Here is a 25,293-nt window from a genome sequence, read left to right on the forward strand (position 1 = left end):
GTCAGTTGCTTACCTTTGCGTATTTGTGCTTTAAAGACCAACAAAGAGGCAAGGATATTTAGAAAACAGTAATAATCGCACAACCATGCAATAACAGGGTGCTTATTTTTTAAAATACGTTATGAAGGCCACCACCACGAAATATGTTTAGTACAGCCCTTATTACATTTTTTTTTATTTGTGTGGATTGCCTATATGTTTCCAAAATAGACTAAGGCCATTTGTAAAACATCGGGACCTGTTCTTCTAGCTTATTTAGGGACCTGGTTGCGGCTGTGGTTTTATAGTATAGTGTTAAAACCCTACCAGATAAAGCTCTATTTTTCAAGCATGTTTACTTTCAGAAACGTTTATTTATTCAGGTTTCAAGCTACGCCCCACTAGTACGGAAAAATGAGATCTTGCACAGAGCGCGGCTACCTTGTTCAAGCTAACACTGAGATTTCACGAGGAAATGCGCGTGTTTCGTCCTGCCAGAGCAGCTGTAATTTACGACGTATGCTATCGTTCCAGGTAATGCAACGCGCTCAATTTTTATTTTAAACGTTAAGTGCGCTTGTTTAGAAGAGAGCTGCAGTTAAACCGACATGAACAATGCGAATATGTGCCATACATTACCAGGTGGTGCCACGGCACATTTGTAAGACAACGATTATGTCCGCTGGCCGCGTTAGCGGCCTTGATTAAACCCTGCTTGCAGGCGAAAACTATTTGTGTGGAACGCGGCACGTTTTGGAGGTTATCGACGGCAAAAAAGCAGAACGCTGTCGCATATTCTTCAATGAATTGTATTTCAGCCATTCCTCTGCTGTTTCTTTTTGTTGTCTGCTGTCTTTCTATGCTCTTACTTAAATTGTTCTTTCAGGAGGAAACATCCGCGCTGAGATTCATCGTGGCATTTTATTAATTTGATCATTCTTTTAAAAGGGCCAGCAGGTACTTATGAGTTTCGTGTTTTATAAATGCAGAAGCCGGGTGAATAAAGTGGGTCCTCACGTCAGAAAACAAAGCCGAAAAGTTACGCAATATCTACCGGGTGTTCCTTTTATATACCCTAGAAAATCTGAAAACGGCTGCCGTCCCTCACCTTTCAAATATAATTTTAGATTAAGCATCCGCAATAAATCAAGCTGAGCACACCTTTCTCAGGGGACACATTGCCCCCGCTTTTGAGTCGTGAGACGAGTAGAACCATGTCATATCCCGCATGTAAGGGCTATAGAATACTTTTAGAACGTCGTTAAGTCGGGAAGAGGAGCTAGAAACGCCCTAAAAAGTTCGTAGAACTTGTTAGGTTATTTCCCTTGATGAATATGATGCAAGTTCAGACCATCCGCACACAAAAAATAGAAAATAAAGAATTCATGCAGCAACGACTCCACTTCAACTCAACGTACTGTGAAGTATTCCTTGTTTTGTAGACATGAAATGATGACTCATGAATACATGGCTGGACGTCTTATGAGAATCAGATTCTATTGCAATCGCTATATAACGTTGTGAACCGGTAGCTAGTGAGGTGCTTCTCGAGCTGGCCGTCCACTGTCCCGGAGGAGTACGCGGCCGCTCGGGCCGCTCGCTTCAGCTCGCCGACTTCTCGACGCTGCTCCTGAACGGCCTCCCGTGCTTCCGACTTTCAGGAGGCTGCTCGTATGGGGCTACGCCATCTGCCTTGTGTGAGAGCGCGGGCTTCACGCGTCTTGGCCGCATAGCGGCGTGGGGCAGCTTCTGTTCGCTTATACGTTCGCGCTCCTCGAAATGGGGCTGGGTGGGCCGTTTCTTCGGAAGAGAAATTTTGGCGACAGTTAAGCTTTTCAAGAAATGTATGCGGCATATTTGTGATGACGAGCTGAAATCTTTTCCCCCAGCATTCACTCAACAGCGACACTTGGACAGTTAGGAAACAATAGGCTGGTCGCAAACTGAGTAACAATACGAACTATGTTCGGGGAAGCGATACTGTTTTCAGATTGCTGCTACTATAGGTCATTTTGTCAAAAATTAAAGCAAATACGTTTACTAAGCGGCTTTGCCAGCAATCTATTCTTGCCTAAAGTTACTAGGAGACTGACAGAGGGCCGCCTTTTTAACGCAGTTTTCTGCCTGTCCTATCTAGTGCTGCTGGCCGTCAGCAAATAATCCAGTTCGTGTGCCTTGAAACGTTGAAACATACTGTTCCGTCTCGATAGCGCTGACGCAAAATGCAGGCAGGAGGTAAACCTATTTTGAAGGCGTGGCACCTTACTGTAGAGGCAAGGAAGCATGGACGCTCAGACGATTGCTCTCGATATGTATGGCTGATCCATCCCAACACACGTGCGAATATCTCGTGCTTCAAACGCCGACGCCTTCAGGCTATAGGACAGCCTACCACACATAACACGTACCCCCAACGGGGGCATCGCACGATGTCAACATCCTGCAATATTCCCAACGCGTTGTACGTACCACAAAAAGGCAATTGTCTGTAGTGTCAGGTATCCATGCAGCAATATGACTTCCCAGCTAAGTTCAGATTACCGCGCCTATTTTTTGCACGTTTTTGCACTTCCCAGATGAACAAGCAGGCGGCTATCCGCCGGTGGAGCAAGGAAAAACGAGCACTTCGGACATTTGCGAGGAAGGTAAGAGCTTTGCTTCTGTTTTTTCGTACTCACGTGTGTATGAGATAGAGAGCGATAGAAAGAAAGAGATATAATGATTTATTTAACTGACGAAGGGAGTCTCGTGGGCTAGCCATGATACGTCAGGTGGGGATGAAGATGACTCCAAGTTGTTCACTAACACATATCCACACATAAAGACGCAGACAGGCTGGTTTGCAAGGTTATTCACTGCGTTTTTGAGAGGCCACCGTCCTTCAAAAAGCGCAGCACAGCTTCTGTTGTGTGAAGCGCTGTGCCGGAATGTTCCCGTGGTATAAAGAGGTCTTCTAATGCAATGGTCAAGCGTATACGCTGGGACGATCCTTCAGCCAGAGTACAGACATGTACAGTGTCAAGTCAGTACTAGGGGGCAGACAACTTGCCGAATTTTGTAAGACCGGTGATCTGCAAAGCCACTATTAAACGGACTCAAAGTTGGCCCCCTTCATCACGCTTGCGCAGTCCGCCGCCGGGCATCCAGAATATGCTGTCAGAGTCAATGGCATACGAATGCTTACAAGTCTTGTCCCGCGTGGTGTCGCTCAAAGAGCGGAGAGTCGCTCCTTGTAATCTGCCACTCCAGGAAACCTCGACGGGAACGGAACTTTTGATTGTGATTTAATAAGCATGTGTTGAAGCTCATTTTACCTGCAACACAAAGTAACACATCGAAGAGCTTAAGCAAACAAGCCGTAATCAAAGCTGGCTAACCTAGCCAGGGACAATTAACTAATTTTCCCAGACTCAGATTGTTTGAAGGAGTGGAGGGGACAATTTAAAACAGGTAAAGAAATGCACTCTAAGAAAAACCTAAACTATGTAATTTTGTTCGACGTTAGACGTTGTCCAAGGTTTAGCATTTCAACACTGAACATCGCTTAGTTATACAGGTGTAGGGGCATTGATAACTTAACATCTTTCGTGTGGACCACTTGACGCCTCGTAATAATAGTGTTCTCATGTTATTTATTTCTTCAAATGGAAAACGTGGCTCGGGTAATGACATACTTAATAGGGAAGCAACTCACACACCACACCTTTCTTCGTTGTAGAACGCGCATACATTAACTTCGTCTTCTAAGAGACCGTGGTTCTGAGGCTCGTTTTGATGCCTTTTCCTGACGTCTTTCTTTGTTTTTTCTCGCTTGACTGGAACATGACTGCTGTATGGCCTTGAATAAGGCGAGATGTTCGACAAGCCCTATTGAGCACTCGGACCAGGGAATCACCGCGCAGTTCGCGGAATTTGCTCGCAATAGTTTCTTGGCGTAATTATCAAATATACTAATGCTTGTTGAGCAGACGTGTTGTGGGGCCTAAAAAGAATGAAAGTGCCTGCATGAGGTTATCAACGGTACCATCATTTGGATTACAGATATATGTTTTTCGTTGCTTAGAACAATTCCTTTTGTTTTATTTATTCGTCGGTTATTCCACCACTTGCCCTTCCTGATTGTTTACGCATTGTGGATGTAAGGTTTTGCTTACGAATAGGTGACGAGTAGCGCCCTATCCTGTCGTGTAGGTTCCTTCATATCCTCTTTATATCGCGGTTTCTTCCCAAATGCATCCACCGAATGCATGGCAAATCAGGCGTCATTTGGGAGGAAGATAAATTCCTTTAAATGAGCTTTAATAAAGCTACAGGACGTAAGATCGCCACTTCTATCAAACTGAGATAAAACTACAATTATTTTTATTAATATATGTAATGTTACAGCTACGCATACGGTAGAAGAAACAGTAGAATGAGAACATGAATCAGGTCCATCTAGCTCAGTTTTCCGTTCTACTGAAGAAGAAGGCCGTAGCGTAGGGCCCGAAACATGCTTAACAAAAAAAGCGGCTGCCCCGGCTTCTATGCAAGGTAAGAGCCAGAATAGAAAAATGTGAATCCCGAGGTTTCACGGTGCATTCTTCTTGTGAATTATTCCACTGCACGATACTAAACGCACAGTCACGGACACGCGAACTCGGGGATTTGAATCAGAACAATCACATTGCGTAATTTTTTTCTAAGACACATCAGCGCATGGAACGGTTAAAATAGTGTACGTTAGAACAATTTTCTAACTACACCAGGGCGTGCACCATTATTTTCCCCTTACAAAGAAGGACACTGGAATTGCGGCGTAAAGGGTGTGCAACTAACTAACAAGTTTGTGTCTTGCCCTCCCTGTGTGTCTTTGTTACTAAACCCAGCCCTGTCAAAAAATTCTGGAACGCTGCGTTTCTGATAGGCGTAACAAAGCGCCAGGAGGATAGCTTTCACAGTAACATGCAGCGTTCCAATTACGGATATTAGAATATAACGCTACCCTTCCTACGAGCCTAATGTCTATCGTTCTTAACCTCCACCACATTTAGGCGAAATCCCCAAGATGGGGTAAGTTTCTGCGATGGAAAATTTGTCAGCCACCTTAAATGCAGCCCCGCAGCTACAGAGGAGGGCCATACAACTTTCTTCGACATTTCGCAGTTGAAGAAAAATTCGTCCTGGTCCAGGATAGCCGTGCTGACATTCAGGACCAGCCCTAAGCCATACGGCTGCATTTTAGGTGGATGTCAAATTTTCCTTCCCTGTTGGATCCGCTGGTGACAAAAGCTCGGTTAAGAAAGATGTACGTAATCATGCAGAGTACTCAGCATATTCTCTTCAATTTTTCTCTGGTGGGCCCTAATTTCTTTGCAAGCCTGTTCTGCCGCTTAAACCCGCCGACTGATGTTATCGCAGAGGTGCAGAAGTGGATGTGCATCGACCTGGTGAACAGCGACAGCGCCGTGGTGGCGGGGCCTCGCGTCACCAGCTTTCCTTCGGTTCCTGACATCAAGTTCGACAAGCTCACTCAGACTCTTACCAGGGTCACACACGTCTACTCTGAGGGCTACGAACTCATGGTCAGCAATACGCAGTTCAAAACATTGTCTGGAGTCCAAATGCACCAACCGTTTGTACAGATAATTGTACTGACGTAGCGTGTGCCCTATAAAATAATCGTAATGTTGGATTTTTATCGCTTAGAGCTCGAGGGAGGAATTTGGCCATCATTGAGAGAGCAACACCGCACGAAAAGTGCGGACGCTCGAGTGTGTTTCGTACCGCTGGCGTGGTCTGGCTTCTTTCTTGCTCTTTAGCAGATCTCTCTTCCAATAGTTCAGATGGTATTTAAAGAACTTGACCGGATCCTATGTTTTAATTTTGTGAACTCACCGATGTAGCTTCGGGTGAGAAAATACGAGTAAAATGTTTTCTGAGGGGATTACTATTCAACGCAACATAGCAAATTTTTAGCCCAACATCATTACAAAGCTTCACTATAAACGTCTGCTTTCAGGAATACCAGGCATTCTTCTAAGCCAAGCACTGGAATAGAAAATATCGAGGCGTACTTTTGTTATTTCGCATTGGATCGGCTGGGGAGCTGCCAAGGAAGCAATAAAAAGCCTTACGGTTGATATTTTGCTTCTCATTAACACGCCGGCAAACACGTCTGTGTAGAGGTTTTGGGGAAATCGACATGTCTGTGTGGAGCATAGTGGTCCAAACAAATTAATCAAGCTTCCCAATGGCAGAACGTTTTACTGATCCTCTAATGTCTGCCCTTCCTTCTTTCTTACTACTTTTATCACTCTTCCCTACCCCACTCCGTGCCGCAATAAAGCAATTCTTCACCTCCCTTATTGGATTTCCGCAGATTCCACCAAACTCAACAATACAGGTGACATGCTCTACGGTGAGGGTGCCGAGTCCAACGTTCAACTGCTCCCACAACTACCTCATGATCAACAGTGAGAGGTAATCAGAGCACAAGCTTTTCTTTATGCCGCTAAAGCCTAAAGCTAGGAGCGTCCAACAGTAAGCTACCGCCTCCGTCTATGCAGCGTTATCAAAAGTTAACAATTGTTTGTGGTTTAACCATTGGTCGAAGCAAACAGTAGTAAAATCTCGCCGCAGAACAGTTTTAATAAAGTTGCTCTAAGGTGAATATACATACTTTTTGCTTATCTCCTTCCTATACCAATTTCAGGTCTTTTCATGCAGGCTTAAAAAAATTTCCACATTTCCTCTTGTGAATATATAATTTAGTGAAGTTCTTCTTTTTTGTCGTTCGACAACTACGTGTCGCACATTTTTTTGTAGAAAGTGCTATCGCAGAGACTTTGGAAATTCACTAACGCATGACTAATTTCGGACACACAACTCTCGTCGACACGTTTAACATTAAAGTAAAAAAAGTGCTCAGTTCGCAACTTTACGTCGGGTCAGTGCCTTAGAAGGGTTACCGAAGCAGCTATACAACAAAGCATCGTTTGGTAGAATTCACTCGTGGAACAAGACTCTCCGTAAAAAGTTTGTACATATAAAGTTTGTCAAAAAGCTATCACCAAAGAGTTTTATTTGAGATGCCGACCTTTTTGAATGTCTGCTTCAAATCAAGACAACCGATCAAGCAAATCGGTCGTTCAAGAAAATTCGCTTCCAAATTAAGTTAATATATACGCGACTGAATACTGCAAAGACATACCGGTTTCGAACATAGACGTCACTATTGATAAAGATAAAGATAAAGATAAGTTTATTTGCCCGTTTATACATTGATTACGTGAAAAGGGCTGAGGAAAAAAAACTCCAAAGCAGCTTGACATGGCAGCAGTGGGCAATTAAACAGGACATGTAGTTGCAGGCAACTGAAGCAGCACACACATACAAAAAATTATCGAGTTTGCATGACATCACCGCCTTACATTGCAGCCCGAAAAAAAAAGAGAAATGAAAAGAGAGGGGGGGGCAAAAATATGCTCAAGAAACGAAGCTGGTTTGACAGGCAGTGTAGACAATAAAGCTCACACACAGAAAACTGTAGAAACGGCCGTAGACACTTTCATCTTTCCACTGAGCGGCCTGTGTCAGGCCCATTCTGGCATAGCAAGATTTAAAGTGCAACACTTACAATTTGTAAAGTACAACAACAACAAAAACAATAATCCGTACGTGTAAAAACGGTGAATACGAGAAGATAAAGATACAAAATGATAAGTACTAACATGGGCTTGTATCTATCATAGGAAATTTTTATTTCTGATCAACATTTCGGGAATGGAATTTCTTTAAAAGACACGGCAACATGTTCGATACACTTTGCAAACCGTAACCCGTACGATAAGTAGGCATCTGCCAGTGTTCTGGGTTTCCGCTGCCATAAGCAGGTTCATTAACACATATTGCAAGTTTTATTGTCTCCGAGAGCATCTAGCATAGGGTTTCTGCGTCTCATTCGTTAACACAATGGAACAGTAAAACAGCTTAAATTTTATTTTTACTGAACCTGCCAGCTGACTACCATCGCGTTTGAAGTTTTTTTAGAATTTTTGAACACATCTAGAAATTCTCCCTCCTTCATTTTCCTTTTTTAGTTGTGGCAAATTTATAACAAGGATAGTTGCAACTAGTAAACAGCCTTGAAGTTAAATATAGTGTTACTTTCAGCACAAAATTAAGATGACGCAATAAGTATCACGGTAGGCAGTAAAGAGTGAAGCTATTTCAACAATCTGCATTGTAGCAAAAGTATTTATGTGCGCCAAGTACGCGCCAAAAGCAATTGTTTCGAGCGTCAATCCTATACAGCAATGTTTCTCAAAGCCGACAATAAATCACTGAGCAAGTCTGCTCCCGTTCACATAATTATTATTTTGCTATGTTCTGCTGCTGCTATGAATTTACCAATTCGGTTATAAGCCAGTAAAGTCTGGGAATTGTGGGCGTGCAAATTTCACCTGTGTACTATATGATGCTGTATACCTTTATGAGATCCCATTCGGATACCTTAGGTATCTGTGCATGCCACGCGCTGGCTTCGTTATTTTTGATATCGAGCATGAAGAAGCAATCTTTTTTGTATCTACATTAAAAAGACTGAGGCCCGTTGGTCCTACAAATCAAACGCCCAGTCTAATTGGGCTGTACATTATCCTAAGCAGCTGTAACGTTTTGTTGTGCCGCTTCCACAAGCGCCCGTGTTAACAAAATTCATCGCCCGAGACGTGCTTCTGCTAAGCCGTTGTTGCTACGGCCCTCATGAATGACAAGGGACAGACGCGACTTCCCTTATGGGGATCTGTATCATAATAAGCTCAGTTCACCCTAAGCCGACGGACAAGTGTAGCCAGACAGATTTGGCCAGGGCTTAATGTCATGCAGATATGTCGGCGAACAATGTCCTATTACGATACTAGATGCTCACTACTAGGCCGAAGGGTCGAGAAAAGCGGCAGCCTTTGAGGGGAACACGGCGGAAGATCGCCAAACGAGTGTTTTCTTTTTCGGCGAGCTGAAATTCTTTTGAGTGCGGGTGATCAGAGCCGCGCCGCTTGCTTGGGGATTGTAAAGCCGCAGTTTGCGCTGCTTGTATACCACAATGCGTCGCTGATCACTCTACCAGGCGGAAACTTGTAGTATCCTCGCCGACTGTTCCTGGGGGGGGGGGGGGGGAGCAGGGTAAGGGCAGCCTTGTTTGCCCCTTTTAGTTCTTGAGCCTACCGCCGGCAAGGATAGCTAGCACTTGGTACACATCAACGCCTAAGAAAGGAGAGGGAACAAGGCCGGCCCGGTAGCCGAATTGGAAACGCATTGAAAGCGTAATCCAAAGATTGGCGGTTTGGTATCCAACTGGGGCGTGTTTTTCTCCATTTTGTCTCGAACATTTAAAATATGGCTCTTTCTCTCTGAAAACTCTCTACTTTTCCTATGATTTCCTTAGCGCTATAGACTACTGGCGTTCCTTTCTATGTATGTATGTATGTATGTATGTATGTATGTATGTATGTATGTATGTATGTATGTATGTATGTATGTATGTATGTATGTATGTATGTATGTATGTATGTGTGTATGTATGTGTGTATGTATGTATGTGTGTGTGTATGTATGTATGTATGCATGCATGTATGTATGTATGTATGTATGTATGTATGTATGTATGTATGTATGTATGTATGTATGTATGTATGTATGTATGTATGTATTTGGTTTCTGTGTGTATGAGTGTGTGTGTGTCTGTATGTATGTATGTATGTATGCACCCACCGCGGTGGCTCAGAGGCTTAGGCGTCGTGCTGCTGAGCACGAGGTCGTGGGTTCGATTCCCTGCCACGGCGGCCGGTGTTCTGATGGAGGTGAAAAGCAAAAACGCCCGTTTGCTCGAGATTTCGGCACATGTTAAAGAACCCCAGGTGGTCAAAATTAACCCGGAGCCCTCAACTACGGCACGCCTCATCGCGTGCGTTGCGTCGGCGCGTTAAACCCGACAATCAGTGTATGTATGTATGTATGTATGTATGTATGTATGTATGTATGTATGTATGTATGTATGTATGTATGTATGTATGTATGTATGTATGTATGTATGTATGTATGTATGTATGTTGCAAATAAGAATGGGGAATGAGAGGCTCGTTGATGGAACAGAGTAAGGAAGGCCAGCAGTCAAGGAAGGCAAGGAAGGCAAAGGGAAATTAATTCAGTCGTTTTCCGTGTTAGAGTGCCTTTTCTCTAAAATAAAAAATAAAGTAACGGAACGTGCTTCCCAGGCGGAACCGGAACCTACGACCTTCGGAATTCCGGGTCCGATGTCGTATCAACTATAGGCTAGCAGAGAGGCTGTGCTCCCCTCCACTTTATTGAGTATATATGTGCATGTAATCGTTTCCTACGCTTGGGGATGGTATAACGGTGCCGCTCCGGCAATTTGGAGAGAAGGCACCTTCTTTTTAACCCTGGGCGCTGCCGTGACTCGCGTGTCTACGACGTGTCGATTGTCTAGAGCGGGTCTGCGGCCTGTCTATGAGGAGCCTGAGGACAGCAGGCTCCGCGGCGGTCGCTATGCTACGGGAACGTAGGGAAGGCACTCTTTTTTTGTGCGTTTTGCGTTGCTCTTATTGGCTACGGAGCAGCTTGAGCTCGCACCAAAATTTTTGTTCCGTGTCACGAGGACTCTCGATCTAAGGGGCAGCTACTGGGGCGTGTAAGGGGCCTCGGAGTTTCGGAGCCGCACGAAATTACACATTAAGCAAGAGTTATAACTATAAGGAATAGCCTATAGACGTTGAATGTTGAAATTAAGAAGGGCTCCAGAATTTTAGAATTTCGCAGGATTTTGTTAACGACATTTTGTTGGTTGCGATTTTAGAACAAGTGACACTTTCAGATTTATAGTTTAAGCTACAAGTTTCTAAAAGTGGTTATCAATGTAGTTTGGTCGTCATTTGCGTCATCTCCACCATCCCAGCATTGGCCGTCATTTCCACCATCCCTTTATCGCTAAAAATTGATAGAAATTGACTAAAGAGCACGCACGTAATTCCTGACTTTCCCTTACACCATCTCCTCGGTTGCTTGCTTCAGTGATCAATGTTTGGCGTACCTCTTGCTTCTCCCCTTTCTATATCCGTTTGAGGGATGGGCCTCGTGCCTTTGTATATTTTCTCTGCAAATGTACAATACATTTAAGCAGTATTTTAACGTAAACCAGTTCTCATGTGGTCACTGACTTCAAACAGACAGCGTTGGTGCTTTTTTCTGGCAATACGGTGTTCAAAGAACTTCCGACCCAGGCCCGCGGTTCCGCTTGAGGCCATTCACTGTGCCTATCCCCGGTGCAGGTTCTGCAACAACAAGTTTCCGCAGGCTCCGTACACGTTTATGTCGGGCAACCCTGGCTCCCAGGAGAGCATGATCGTGCTCAAGACGGCCAATCCAGAGCGGGCCGCTTACAACTGCGAGCTGCAAGTTATCAGTAGTGAGTACACAGCATGCCTACATACTGCGTTGCCCACTGGACAATGTATTAATGATTTTATGCTAAAACTGGCGTACATCTAACGCATGATTGCCAAGAAAACAGACTGGAAAGGACGCAAGCATGCAAACTGCAGATCTGCGGGACGCCCAACTATTATCCCTTACACTTATCTTTCTTCTTAAACACATGCCTTTGTTTTATAGACAATCGTGTCGCACGGAAAACTTTGATATTTTTCTGCTTGACCGTCTGTAAGCTCATTTTGGGATTTGCTACTGCCACTTCCGTCGCAGCGGTCTTTCGTGATGCTAAGTTTCGACTTCAGGGAAGAAATTCTCTGGATAAAACATTTCTGTTGAAAGTGTTGTCGTCTCGTTGTTTCCAGGGCAGAACAAAAAGATCATCGACCTCATAAAAAACGTCGAGTACACGCTTGACGTCAGTGGTACGACACACAGGGACGAATCGGAGTTCGTCATTTTGGTGAGCTTATACGTGTCTGTGCGAGTTGTGCGCGTGTGTGAGCATGCGAGTGTGCGCAGTGGGTTTTTGCGCGCAAATATGCTTGGGAGAGAAAAGAACGTCCAACTGCCTATAGAAAACTGAACTCTTTCGCTAGGAAGTTGTGTCCCCAACCTTATAATTACATCTTTTTTTTTTACTTTCTCATAGCTTTTAAGCTATTAGTGCAGCAGGCAGTATCCCTGAGGCTCTTTTTTTGCCAGAAATCCTGGAGGCGTACACCGGTCCTTCGTTACCATGTTGCTACCATGATGCTTCAGGCAACCGATTTTTTTGTTAGAATTGTAATAAAAAGCAAATAGCACGACTGTAAACCGGATTTACAGATCGTTTAATATCATTATCCCAACTATCTCTAGAATCGCGTTCTTAAGATTTAGTAGGACCGCATATATGAGAAATAAGCAGTCTTCAATAGGCAAAAAAAAAATTGATTGCCACATTTCTACTAACATGCTTAGTTCTTGCGTCTGGGTAATATCCTAAATGAGCGCATGAACGGTTCCTTCTGCATCGTTCTTTTGTGTCTTTAACATGAATCTTCCTACACAACTTTGAAACCGAACAAAGCTAAATGAACAAAGTTTGTTATTATTTAATGTGCACGTTAATAAAAATGCAAGAGATTTACAGATGAGGGGAACAAAGATCTTAGACGAAAACAAATATTCACGCCCAACCACTCTGCGCCAGCCAACTCAGCTGATCATTTTTATACAGAAACGGTACAAAATTAAAGCACGACGTAGATATACGCTCAGGCACAGTATTCATGCGTAGCCTGCTGTGATTCACACAATATAAGGGAGCCATTATACAAGTTTGAAATTGCAGATATCTTTGTCGTGGTGCCGTCGCGCTCGCAACCTTCATCGTTCTGAAATAAAACAAAATAAAATGAAGATGATGTAAACAGGCAAAGGTGATTGACGTACTAACGACATTAAATTATTAATTGTAGGGTGGTCTTATGTATCGTAGAGCTTCACGGGAGACTTTTGTCGCTAAAAAGGTTTATTTGCTGTTATACGACGCGTACTAGCAGAGAGACGACGTGTATTTAGTGAAATTTTTTGAAGCAATTCTCGAATAAAAAAATTGACTTAGCTTGCGCCTAGAGCGGGCAATGGGCGCAACTGCATCGTACTGAGACTTCACGACCGTGCGCTCAGTGAACCAGATCCAGACGCGTAAACTATATCTATAGCTAACTCCACATCCTTACAGCTATACAGGCGGAACGGCACGCATGATAGCAGGAAATAGTCGCAGCTCTCGTTAAAGTTAATATTGCATCACTAGGTTACCGATGCGCTTGCCGTACTTTGGGGACGCCGCTTTCTTAGGCTCTAAGCAATCTCGGGGTAGTAAACGTTGGTGTTTTTTGACGCACTCATGCAAAACGGTGGTGCACGGCAGGATCGCGGAATGACGCTCCTTCGAATCATTTCAATGGCATGAAAAAAATTAAAGATCTCTCACTGCGCCGAATACTATTTCGCATTTATTGGAGGCAGTTGTTCTAAGTTTTCTCAATATACCAATCTTCAACACCGCGAGGTATTCTGACGTACTGGCAATAGCCTACTCTTTTATAATAGCACATTCTTGCTTGATACGCAATCTCGTCTCATCTTCATCCTCAAAACTCTCGCAGGCTCCTAGGAAATCATTCGTCGTCATGCGCTGTCCAGTGTTTGATGTGAGCGACTACTGGCCGTGTAGACAGAGCTACATAACCATCGACTTGCAAAAGTAAGCCCCCAGTGACGGTGAATTTATTTTCTTTGTTCCCGAGTGAGTTAGTTGATGACCTTAAGAAAACTGGTATACCGCTGACATACGAGGCGGAAGCGAGGCTCAAAGCAGCAAGTGACAAAATTGCTCCCGTATACGTCGCTTAGTGTGTCTCAGCGTCCTGGCATTTATTTGCTCACGCTGTAAACGACAGGCGCATATTTTTATTTAAACTTATATCGGATAAAGACAATAATGTGTTGATGACGGGTCAGAGCGTAGAGGCATGTTACGTTACGATTTCTAAACAAGCTTTGAATAATTTTTGCGACCAGTGTTTTACGTTAGCCTACATCAGGCGCATCTGCCACGCAGCACGTGACCATCTCGCTTAATTAGTCAAACTCTAAACGACATTCGTGGCATAATATCGGGAAACTTCCCGCAGCACTGCAACTTCCACTTAAAAATAGCAAGACCTAGACGCCAGGGCCACCATCCAGTGAAGGTTTACCTATGTTGTTGTATAAAAACGTCCCTTCAGTGATTTCTTAGGATATTTCAAGAAAGTTTACGTACATTCGGCAAAACCTCCCTAACTTTCCATACCGTCGCCACATTTCTAACCTGTTACCATATTCACGCCGCAGGTATTGCCACTTTCCCACCGCGCACAAGGTCGAAATCGAAATACCACCGACAAGTACGGCGTCCATAAAAGTACGGCTGGCTTCAGCAATCACGGATCGAGTTCAGTGCGTTTTACACAGGATAGCCGGTAAGATTGCCCTCTTTTGGTATACTCATCAGGTTGCTTTCACAGTGACATAGACTTTCTGTTTTCGTGTGATGCAGCTGGCGTGCAGCGAGTTGGTCATTTTGTCTAGAAACTCACCGCTGTGGCTCAGTGGCTAAGTCGTTGTGCTGCTGAGCCCAAGGACGCGGACGGCGCGCCTTGCAGCTCAGTTGTAGCTTCGGCGCGTTAAACTCCACAATAAATCTTTTCCTCTAGTAATTGTGCAGTTTTTGGAGAGAACCAAACGCGTCGCAGAAGTTGGAGCGTGCCAAAGGAACAGAAGATATTTATTATGTCGGATGCAGCTTTATATGCGTGTAATTTCTTAATAATACCTTGTCATCGAAATTTCTCAAAGGAAAGAAGTCTTTTTTGAAGCCATTCCCGCATCCAGGGGAGCATTATATTATGCTTTCCGGTCGAATCAACCTGATGCAGGTTTGTTTACGTAGAGAATTCTTTTCACCAAAATCACGCCAATGCGATGCAACTACTGGGCCAAATGAACATGTCTCCACGGCTGTACTGCGCGTGGTCTTGACTGAGCTATTCTGCATCACCTGTTCCCCTCTGCATGAGTGGTATGCCCACGTTGCAGTCGAAAAAAAGCTCGCAATTTCCGGTATTTTCAAATCTTTGTGTCCGATGCAATTTTCCTGTCTGTGTTTTGTGTTGTGCTCACTGTGCACAGGAAAACACAAACATCTTTAAGTTCTAATTACAGATAGGCCTGTGGAGGAAGGCCTCAGCGGTTGATGCTGCATTAAAAGTTCCTCGTTTTATTATGCAACATCAATACCTTTTGTTTCATGTATTCGTATGTACCGAGATGTGGATAATACACCTGGGAAGGTCTTTTATAAAGGTGGATAAAGCTGTTCTCGCAGTTCTTTTAAGAGGGAAACATATTATTTACGCTGCGACGCACAAATTGAGTAGAATTAAAGATATCGGACATTTAGAAGAGTATGACCATTGCGCAGACCTTTTCTGTTTTTGTTTTTGCGAAACCTGCAGTAGAACGAGCAAACGTTTTAATACCGCATCAGCTGGTCAGGCTTTTCTCGACAGGCCTAGCTGTAATTAGAACTTAAAGAGGTTCATGGTTTTTTGTGTGCCGTGAGCACAGCCCAAAACACAGACAGAAAAAGTGCATCGGACACAAATATTTAACTCTTTCGGGACCGCCGGAAAAAGTTATGAAAAAGGGAGGTCTCGGTGAAAATTTTTTATTACATGAAGCAAAGATACCATCCTGCTTTAGCATATACCAAAATGCAGCTAATTATATGTTCTTTGACATACAATACCGTGTTTTACTTCAACACTGACGATAGCACCATGAAAAAATCAGAAAGTAAGAACTTCGCAAAAAAACTACTGAAAAAGATAGAAAAAAGCGTAAATCTAAGAATAATTAAAAAGAATAAAATTATTTCAGGATATACAAAATCTAACACAATGCTTTGTTTATTCATCACGAAAGTTTGATGCGGCTAGGTGTAACTGGTTTTTTGTTTTGTGTGTGATTTCTTTGGCACTAGGGCCATGGCTACGTCGTCGCCCAGGTACACGCCGGGCTCTCGGCTCGGCGAAAACTTGATCCGTTTCTGCGCTGGTGGCAGGAGATCACCACAATAGGTAGTTAACACCCTAGCGACCAGATATAAACTAGCCAGAACATATTTCGAGCGCACATACCTATTCCAGAGTCAATTGAAACCGAAACCAACACCCACCTTTGAGCGCGATTCATGTTCCAGGCTGATCGACACCCGAATCCTCACTTGAGCTGAAATGCGATCTCTAAAGTCGCATTTCGACTCTTCACTGCCACTCTCATCGTAAAAATCCACCGTAGAAGGCGAAGATATGCGAGACTAGACGACGCGGATCTCTTATCGCGCTCGCGCGTGAGTATGTTTACATTCCGAACCACCTCCCGTCAGAATAAAATATCTGATGCGTTGCCGCCTGGCGATAAAAAAAGAAACTTCACAAAAGAGAAAACTCTAGTTTTCAAACTATCTCCTAGATGTCGTTAGGTGTTCCATCGAGCGAAAATTTTTATTCTGCACGCTCGCGAAACCATCGATCATATGTGACCGATGGCCTATAGGAGCGGTCCCGAAAGAGTTAATGTGCTGAAATGTGGATCTAAGCTCAGGCCACTAAAACCTGGTACTCACCCTCTGTACTATAAATGTACACGTATCTATTGTACACAAGGCAAGCACCAGGCTTCGTACCATTTTTTACGAGGTGAAATTGCGAGGTCTGGCCATTTCGAGTCGTAGTCTCGTGTGCACACTTCATTATACGCTCTTTGCACGTAGCCAGGACATTACATGTAGGTGGCCCTGCAAGGCTGCAACGTAGCTTGATACGTGGCTTGGTACTACATGCTCCGCTCATTGGGAGATACATTTGTTTTCTGTTACCCAATTGAGCGACTGTCTTTTCCAGTGAGGAATGCAATTTTAATTCGATTTGTACGTACATTTCTTCTTGAATCAATCATCGAAGCTTTTTGCTTTTACCAGGAGCACCCTGACAAATCATTGTTAAGGTACTTTGTGTTGTCATCCCTGTGACCAGGAAAGAAGACCGCGTGTGTGGAATCCCCCAACACACCCACCTACGTCGGAATCCCAGAACAACGAGGTATCGCTTGTTCCAGTTCTCCCCTTTTTCTTGCTTTTGTATTTTTCACAACTTCGAAACTGTCACGACTACTAATCGCGTTCAACAGCTGAAGTGTCAACAGACAACACCCGACAGTCAAGAATGCTCTTGGTAGAATCCTTCGATGTTTCTTCTTATTTCTTTCTTGCATTGGCGCTGCTCGTAGTGCACATAGGGGGTTCAGTGCGTTTGCGATGCTCGGGACGAGGAAATATTTCGTAAGCCCCCAATCTCGCCATTTTTTGTAGTCCTGTGAGGCACCTGGCACAATAACTTGCAACACATATTATTATTTATAAACGCAGTCAACTGAACCATGTGCCACAGATATAATTAACGAATGATCTTGGGGTCTGATATCTTTCTGTTGCATATTGCAAAGGAAGAAACATTGTTCTTTTTTTTCGTCGACGTAAAGGCCTAAATATTGCAAGATATAGAAATGTTTTCCCTTCTTCCAGCTCATATCTGCGTGAATATGATTGCCAGCCCGATAGTGAAGATTGTCTCACCCTTCAGGGATGAAATGGAAACCGAGATGGACATGTCCGTTCGCTACGAAGTCATGGTATGCTTCATAAATTTATCACCTAATCTAATTGCCAGAGGTCCCAGCAGATGTTTGTTTTAGTTAGGATGAAAACTATGTTGATGGTTGACTCTACGTTCATCACGTTAAGGTCACTAACTTGGAGCCCCAAGGTTAACCCCCCAAAAAATATAAACACAAACAAACCGCAGCTTAGCTGGAATAAAATATAGAAAATAAGAAATAAGACCAATGCAGAGTCCTTTTTTGCGTAATGCAAACTCACGCTTGCAGTGAGGGAGCAACGTAGTTTTTTCATGTTCCTGGTAATATGAAAAATGTGTAATAGTTACTCGGCATAATAATATGAATGCTAACCAATTACGAGGAAAGAAACTGAACAAAATGTCTGTTAGTTTTGGGCACTCTTGTCCGAGCTGCCACATTAATGTAGTCTTTTGCGTTCCGCTCGTCTTGCAATCCCTAAACAGAGGGAATCCCCCATGGAAAGAGGCTCCTATAACTTATGTGTTGTGCCGATCTTTCTTTCCAAAGAGCGTGCCGCACATGGTTCATTACTTGTGGTGCAACGACTTCAAGCTCGACACAGACTGTTCGAAAGAAAGGCTGCACTGGTTTAACTACAACCACAGGCAAGACCCCTTTGGTAACTACTAGTGTATAAATATAATTTGTACCTCTGTTTAAGTGCGTAGGATCAATACTTACACTGAAATAAATGCGCAGAACACGTCATAACCAAACCTGCCACAGACAAGAAATATTAGGGCCTTACAAGGCGCCGAGTCATGTTTTTAAGTAGGGAAAAGTGGTGTTTAGGCAACGCCTGGCAAACAGGAAGCAAGCACCTGCGTTGCGTCCTGGCAGTCAAAGGAACGACATGCGTTTGACCCTCCCTCATGACAGAGATCATGAAATGCAACTGCAGTGAGTTGATGGTGGCCAACCACTCAACGACAAAACCATAGATAAGTGGCTGACGCGTAGGCTTTTCACGTATATAAAAGGCGTTGGTTTACGTCGCCCATCAATAACTTGCACGCCAACTTATGCCGCTAGAATGAGTCGTTTTCTGGACAGACATTGCAGCTATCACATTTGCAGGCACACCAAGCCAATGCCACAATTGAGCGGGCGTTATTTTGTGTTCGGCTGTGAATCCCCTGCGCCTTCCCTACCAGCGCGAGTTTTAGTATTCACCTTTGAAATGCTGCTTAAATGCTTAAAAGCTAATGTGCGCTGATTCTTGCAGCAACAAGGCTCGAAACTCTGGAAAAATCAGGGACACCTCGAGCTCTAACATTCTGTTTAAGATGCTGCAGCAATAGCAGGTCTACCATAAATGTGTTGGTTTTGTATGTTTACACTGATGCCATATACGCAGCGAATGATGCACCCTCGCGCTATCAAACATCTCGGAACTTTCTCGATGACGTGTCGCGCGCGTGTTCCCGCAGGCTGTGCGGTCACTCCCGGCCACGCGACTTCACGTACTCGTACGGCTCGCTGGAGGACCCGGGGACGTACAGCCTGACGTACAAGAAGCGGGCGGGGGTGCGCCAGGGACGCTTCTCGTGCTTCCTCTACCGAGAGCCGCAGACGAAAGGTGAGGCTGGCAGAGGCCCGCGTCTGTAGAAGTTTGCACCAACGTACCGAACCTTAGCTCTCTTCGATTTACCACCCCGGAATACTTTTGAGTAGTTCGCGGGCAGTGCAGGGCGGCTGTCGTAATAGAAATTCTACGAAAACAAAATATTAGGCTGCTCAGGAGTAGTTCTGGCGCAGTTCTGGGCAGTCTAAAGTGACAAATAGAGTAGTCCTTTTACAAACACAAATACAAATACAAAGATTTTATTTCCTCAGAACTACGAGGAGGCAGGCTAGGACTAAAGGCTACAAAAAGCCTGACAGAGGCCCCAGCCCCCTCTGGTACAGTACAATGAAGAAGCAAAATAAAATAAGCTGGAAATTCTAATGTTTGAGTTATAAAAATACAAGTAACATGTAGAGCACAAGTCATTAAAGAACAATATGGGAAAGGCACAGTAAAGTACATTAGAGTACAAAAGAATACAGTAAAACAAAGTACAAGCGGACAATTGTGCAGGTGGGATCTGGCACCGAAACATGTCCTCGGCAGCTTAGAAACAGCCAGCCAAATCGTGAGCGTGACAGGTTGGCCGCGATATGTACAGCCTTTGCCGAAATTTTCCAGGCCATGGCAAACGTCTCTAGGCCTAAAAGAATTCGAACCAGGACCGCAGCAATGGAAGCCGGCATACAACTGGGTTATGAATATTTAATCTTTTTTTCTGCAAGCAAACCTCTTGAACCTGCATAGTCCTCACAATTTATTGAAACGCCATTACACGTCGAATTCGAGGGATTATTTATACTAAATGCCTGAAACGTGAAACGTTTTTTTAATTCTTGCGCATCGTTCGCACATTCTTTCTTTTATAGTGGTATGCTCGTGCTGCCTAACTTTTGATTCATGAAATAAAAAAAAAACATAATGACAGTCCCTGCATCTAATCCGACTTTTCCTATCAAGGTATTTATGATTTGCCCTTTCCCAGGACGAAAAATACGTGATAGGATGGCTTTGTCTCCGCAGTTGAGCTGTAGAAAAAGGCTAATCTATAGCCCTTCACGCAGTACTACTCAAGGTTGCCAAACCATTCTCCTCATGCCTTAGAACTGTAAGAGTGCCAGCAGCTTGGGAAAAGTCTTGAACATAATTGTCTTTTATAGAACGTAACCTTTTCTGTCGCTGGGACCGGAATTGCCCTAGCGTTCCTGCCGGCGACCGGCCTCCGACGAAGTGCAATTGATGTCCCTACGTAATTCAAGATCTACTCAATTGAGTGTCTACGCTCTCTTTTTGTCTACATTTTTTCACATCTGGAAACACAGCGCTCTGATATACATGTCTGTTTTCTGCGTGAATTGATGAATTTCTTGAGCTTTACACGTGTTCCCGAAAATTGGCTAAGTTTCGAATAGGTTTCAGGTACATACACTTTGGACTTGTTCTCCAAGAACTCCGCCACAATTCAGAAACACCCTTCGAGAAGGATGTTCCCCCACGACTCGCAAACCATCACCTACTACGTCCTGGTAGGTGCAGATTTATCCTGTTTTTTAATACTAGTTTAGTGCCTCTGTTTACTGTGAAACCTGGGTGCATAGGCGCCAGTATAAATTTGCCTATCAAGGCAGGTGACAAAGCATACATGACATGGCTGTAAACTCAAGAAAATTCACACAGATTCGAAGTGAGCTACCAATAAATGCCGTGTTTGGGGCTAGTGAACACATAAGACGATGGCGGGAGCCCCAAAAGAAATGTCGTTGAGTTGGTCCTTTTGCATTTTTTGTGCATTAATCAACTTGCACTGGTAAAATCGGCTAACCTAACATCGCACCTAAGCACATAAGCTACTTTCCCAACAACAAAACCTCCATGACGTCTGGCACGTGCGAGTTCACTGAATTTCCGCGGGGTATTTCGCGCTAAGAAAATGTTTAAATGGTGCACGCGCAAGTGTGCTTGTATGGTCTCCTTCCGCCACAAATTTCAACTGTCTTACGTAACACCAAGTAATTCGATATGGAGAGAGAGAGAGAGAGAGAGAGAGAGAGAGAGAGAGAGAGAGAGAGAGAGAGAGAGAGAGAGAGAGAGAGAGAGAGAGAGAGAGAGAGAGAGAGAGAGAGAGAGAGAGAGAGAGAGAGAGAGAGAGAGAGAGAGAGAGTCATCAGTCCTCGGAGGAAGGGGGTGTTCCACGATCCTCCGAGGGTGCCGGGCTTGGCGGAGGTGCACAAAGAGTTTCAGTGTGGGCAGCCAAAAGGCAGGGTGGCCCGTAGGTTTTCGGGGGGAGCTGCAAAGCTAGACCACGAGCAGGGAATATCAGGGGGGAAGGGATTGGTGGAAAGAAATGTGGAAGACGAAGTCACCCGTACACAGCGCCAATATAAGTGTTCATTGTCCGGATAGCCACCGCATACCTGAAAGTGCGGACGGCCTGGTGACTTGTATGTACCTGGTGGTGTATGTAGTGGAGAAGGAGATCCCTGTGATCTCGATATGGAGGATGTCATTGAATTAGCCGCGCCAAGTTAGAGGCTAAAATTGAACCATGACACTACTTCAAAGGTAATTTTCTTTTAGCAGGAGTCCCGTTGCCGCTAGAACATGGTAAAAAATTTGCAGCCAACAGTGATTGGTAGCACCCGCCGCGGTGGCTCAGTGGCTAAGGCGTTGCGCTGCTGAGCACGAGGTCGCGGGTTCGATTCCCGGCCGCGGCGGCCGCTTTTCTGATGGAGGCGAAAAGCAAAAACGCCCGTGTGTACGAGATTTCGGCGCACGATAAAGATCCCCAGGTGGTCAAAATTAATCCGGAGCCCTCCACTACGGCGCGCCTCATCGCCTGCGTTGCGTCGGCGCGTTAAACCCCACAATCAATCAATCAGTGATTGGTAGCCGGCAAGAATTGGCCTAATACGAAATAAATGCGCTGTCATCGAAAAACAGATCATGCTAGCATGTGGTGCGAATTGACTTTTAAGTTGATTTAAATAAATAAAAGTTGAAAATAAACCTTGATGGGATCCATAACGACGTCGCCACATCGTCGCATCTGATCACTCAGTCTCTACGCGACTAGCAAGGCTCCTTGATTTTCGCTTTTTGGTGTTTTCAAGCACCTCATTTGCATGGTTAGAGTTGTTACGAGTAACTTTAGCTTTTGCTTGAAGTACTGTGGAAGGGTGTATGCTGATATGCTGACATTCGGGTAAAATTGCGTGAGCGTGCGCAGTGTCCCGTTTTGCGTGTGCGAAGTTGTATCAGTCTTGTTGCGCCGCATTGCCTCTTCGATTCATTTGTAAACCTCTTATGGTTTCTCTTTTTATTTTTTGTTATCTTGCGGAGTGCTTGACAGCGCGCTATTGCAGGCTCCACCTGATTCCGAAGTCATCATGACTTGTTCGGATTTCAACATACAGTCGGGCCAAGATTGCTCCAACAGCTACCTGAAAATCAACGACCGACAGTGAGTGCGATACAGTATTTGGCGTATCGGGTGGGCAGTTGGCGTAGAATTAAGTTTTGCCAGGATCACGAACATGCTTTCTCAACAGGGCAAACTTTCTTTCGGCCTAATCTGGCGCACTGACAATGTAGTCTTAACGGGCGCTGGGGAACGATTTCCTGTGTTTCGCAGGTGCTTTATCCTACAGAGGGGTTGGGCATCTGCTTTTGCCGCTGTGCACGTTGTATCAGCCCATTTAATGCACATTTGGGTCATGACAAGCGTAAAATATAATTTAATACTACATAGCTAGATGACACGGCGTACAGGGGTTATACGTGCAGTTATTAATTTTGGTCTTTATGAGCTATGGGCCGTAATTTCTCTTTCGAACATCGGCCGTCTGGATGCCGCTGCTAAGGCGTGTCGCTGCGCTTCTCCGATTTAGTGTTTTTTTTATTTAAACAATAACTTTATTTACAGAAATAAATATAAGTACAGTTGACACGGGGCAAGGGATATGACGTGAAAGCTCAAGAGCACCTACAAGGCTTTTAATACAAGACACACAGGCACATACATACATAGAAAAGGGCCTCGGTTGCAGACAATAACGAGGCTTCTAGGATGAAAAGCTAATTTCACAATGCATCAAGGAAAAAACGCCAATAACAGGTTTCGGACTCTGCGGTATATATACAAAGCATGAATCAGGCTTGACGAGAGAAATCAAAAGAAAAGAAAACAGAAATAAAGAGACGGATAAGGTAAGTACTGCCACGTGCAGTATCTGGCGTGCATGTCCTCAATGCCCATGCACCCCTTGCAGCGTATGTGCGACATGGCATCAGAAGGTGAGACAGATAGGCGTTTGTCCAGCGGATGGCCTCCTCTGTTTTCAAGGAACTCGCCGCCTTACCACCTTTCACCAGTACCTCGCGCAGTGTGTCTTCCGACTCGGGTCCCTCTAGTGCACTCGTCGTCCAGTTTACTTTTAAACGAATTGGCGCCAGGACGGTTTTGGACTCACCGCGCACTGAACCGCGTCCACCCGTGCCCTCCAGAGAGAGTGGAGGCCCAGGACGAAAATACAATCGTGAAGGACCGGACATTCCGCCGCCGCACTTCGGTACCTGAGGCCCGACCAGGTTAGCTGTTATCGCGTGCCAAAGAAAGCCTGTATTTCGTCTCAAAAGTAGTGGGCCGTGTTGTATGAAAAAAAGACGTGCACAGGCGTCTCCGTAAGGACGATAGTCTTTCTTCGGTGACTTGAACGCATAAATTTTGGTACGTGTGTCTTGAAAGGAATTTATTATAACAAAATCCTGGTATCGATGATACAACGTAACAACCAGAAACAATTAAACAAGTGCAGAGCCTGTTGCTACAAAGCTAACGGAACCCGAAGGCTGCCAATTACAGACACTTACAGATACACACAAACAGTTTCAAGTTGATTGCAGATAAAAGATTAGCATACAAACATTTAGAGTTTCTAACAACCGAAAGATTAACATGCGAGGGAAACAAGGATACAAAAACATTCGCTTCAAAAATGCAGCAATATACGGAATATGTCTGTCTGTCCCTCCTTCAGACAGCCGGCTAAAGTCTAGCTAACGTTGAACAAGACGTTCTTATACCCACAACCATTCGTAATCATCTAGGTGTCGTTGCAGTGTTGATATTTGTCTACATTGTCGGACAAAAAAAAAGACTTAACGCGGATCTGTTGCATAGAATGAATACATAAGGGATATTTGCAGTGTTCCTTTATAAAAAAATTCAAGGTGCTTGATAGCTCATGAAATATTACATCTGCTGTATCACGCCCTCGCCTGCTATAGCTCGCACCACCATAGCTCCTCGCAGCATTCGCAGTTGTTCAACAGTAATGAGAGATTCTGGTAGATGGCGCGTGGACCGCGCGTGGAGTAGGGCGCCTGGGTGCACGCGCTGACACCCGCTGAGGAGTGCTGGGAGCGTGTGCATCCAGGCAACCTGGCATGAAGCATGGAGTTTCATATCATCATCACCAGCCTATCTACGCCCACTGCAGGGCAAAGGCCTCTGCCATTAATTTCCAATTACCCCGGTCCTGTGCTAACTCCGACCGATTCATCCCCGCAAACTTCTTGATGTCATCTGCCCATCTTTCTGCCGCCCCCTGCAACGCTTGCCTTCTTCAGGGATCCACTCTGTCACCCTTAATGACTAACGGTTATCCTGCCTTCGCATTACATGCCCTGCCCACGTCCATTTCTTCTTCTTAATTTCTACTAATATGTCCTTAACGCGCGTTTGTTCTCTGACCAACTCCGCTCTCTTCTTGTCCCTTAATGTTACACCTATCATCTTCCGCTCCATTGCCCGCTGAGTCGTTCTCAATTAAAGTTGAACCCTCTTAGTGAGCCTCCACGTTTCTGTCCCGTAGGTGAGTACCGGTAAGAAGCAGCTGTCATGCACTTTCTTCTTCAGGGACAATGGTAAACTGCTATTCATTATCTGAGAATGTCTGCCGTAT

General features: G+C 44.5%; 1 protein-coding gene across 1 annotated transcript in view; it reads left to right on the forward strand.

Annotated features, from left to right (window-relative positions):
* The window catches only part of LOC144160122 (uncharacterized), a 199,293-nt gene that overhangs the window by 143,740 nt on the left and 30,260 nt on the right, over nt 1–25,293 (forward strand). The window contains exons 3-15 of the mRNA XM_077691725.1: nt 2,556–2,624; nt 5,380–5,543; nt 6,341–6,441; nt 11,307–11,443; nt 11,832–11,929; nt 13,626–13,723; nt 14,356–14,483; nt 17,100–17,165; nt 17,648–17,754; nt 18,271–18,368; nt 19,194–19,342; nt 20,750–20,856; nt 22,693–22,790. Coding sequence (XP_077547851.1) covers nt 5,394–5,543; nt 6,341–6,441; nt 11,307–11,443; nt 11,832–11,929; nt 13,626–13,723; nt 14,356–14,483; nt 17,100–17,165; nt 17,648–17,754; nt 18,271–18,368; nt 19,194–19,342; nt 20,750–20,856; nt 22,693–22,790 — 1,337 coding nt within the window. The 5' untranslated portion in view covers nt 2,556–2,624; nt 5,380–5,393. The remainder of the gene's footprint in view (nt 1–2,555; nt 2,625–5,379; nt 5,544–6,340; nt 6,442–11,306; nt 11,444–11,831; nt 11,930–13,625; nt 13,724–14,355; nt 14,484–17,099; nt 17,166–17,647; nt 17,755–18,270; nt 18,369–19,193; nt 19,343–20,749; nt 20,857–22,692; nt 22,791–25,293) is intronic.

Source organism: Haemaphysalis longicornis, unplaced genomic scaffold, assembly GCF_048455015.1.
Source record: "Haemaphysalis longicornis isolate Haplotype H1 unplaced genomic scaffold, Haemaphysalis longicornis Haplotype H1 scaffold_10, whole genome shotgun sequence".
In the NCBI taxonomy this organism is placed as follows: domain Eukaryota; kingdom Metazoa; phylum Arthropoda; class Arachnida; order Ixodida; family Ixodidae; genus Haemaphysalis; species Haemaphysalis longicornis.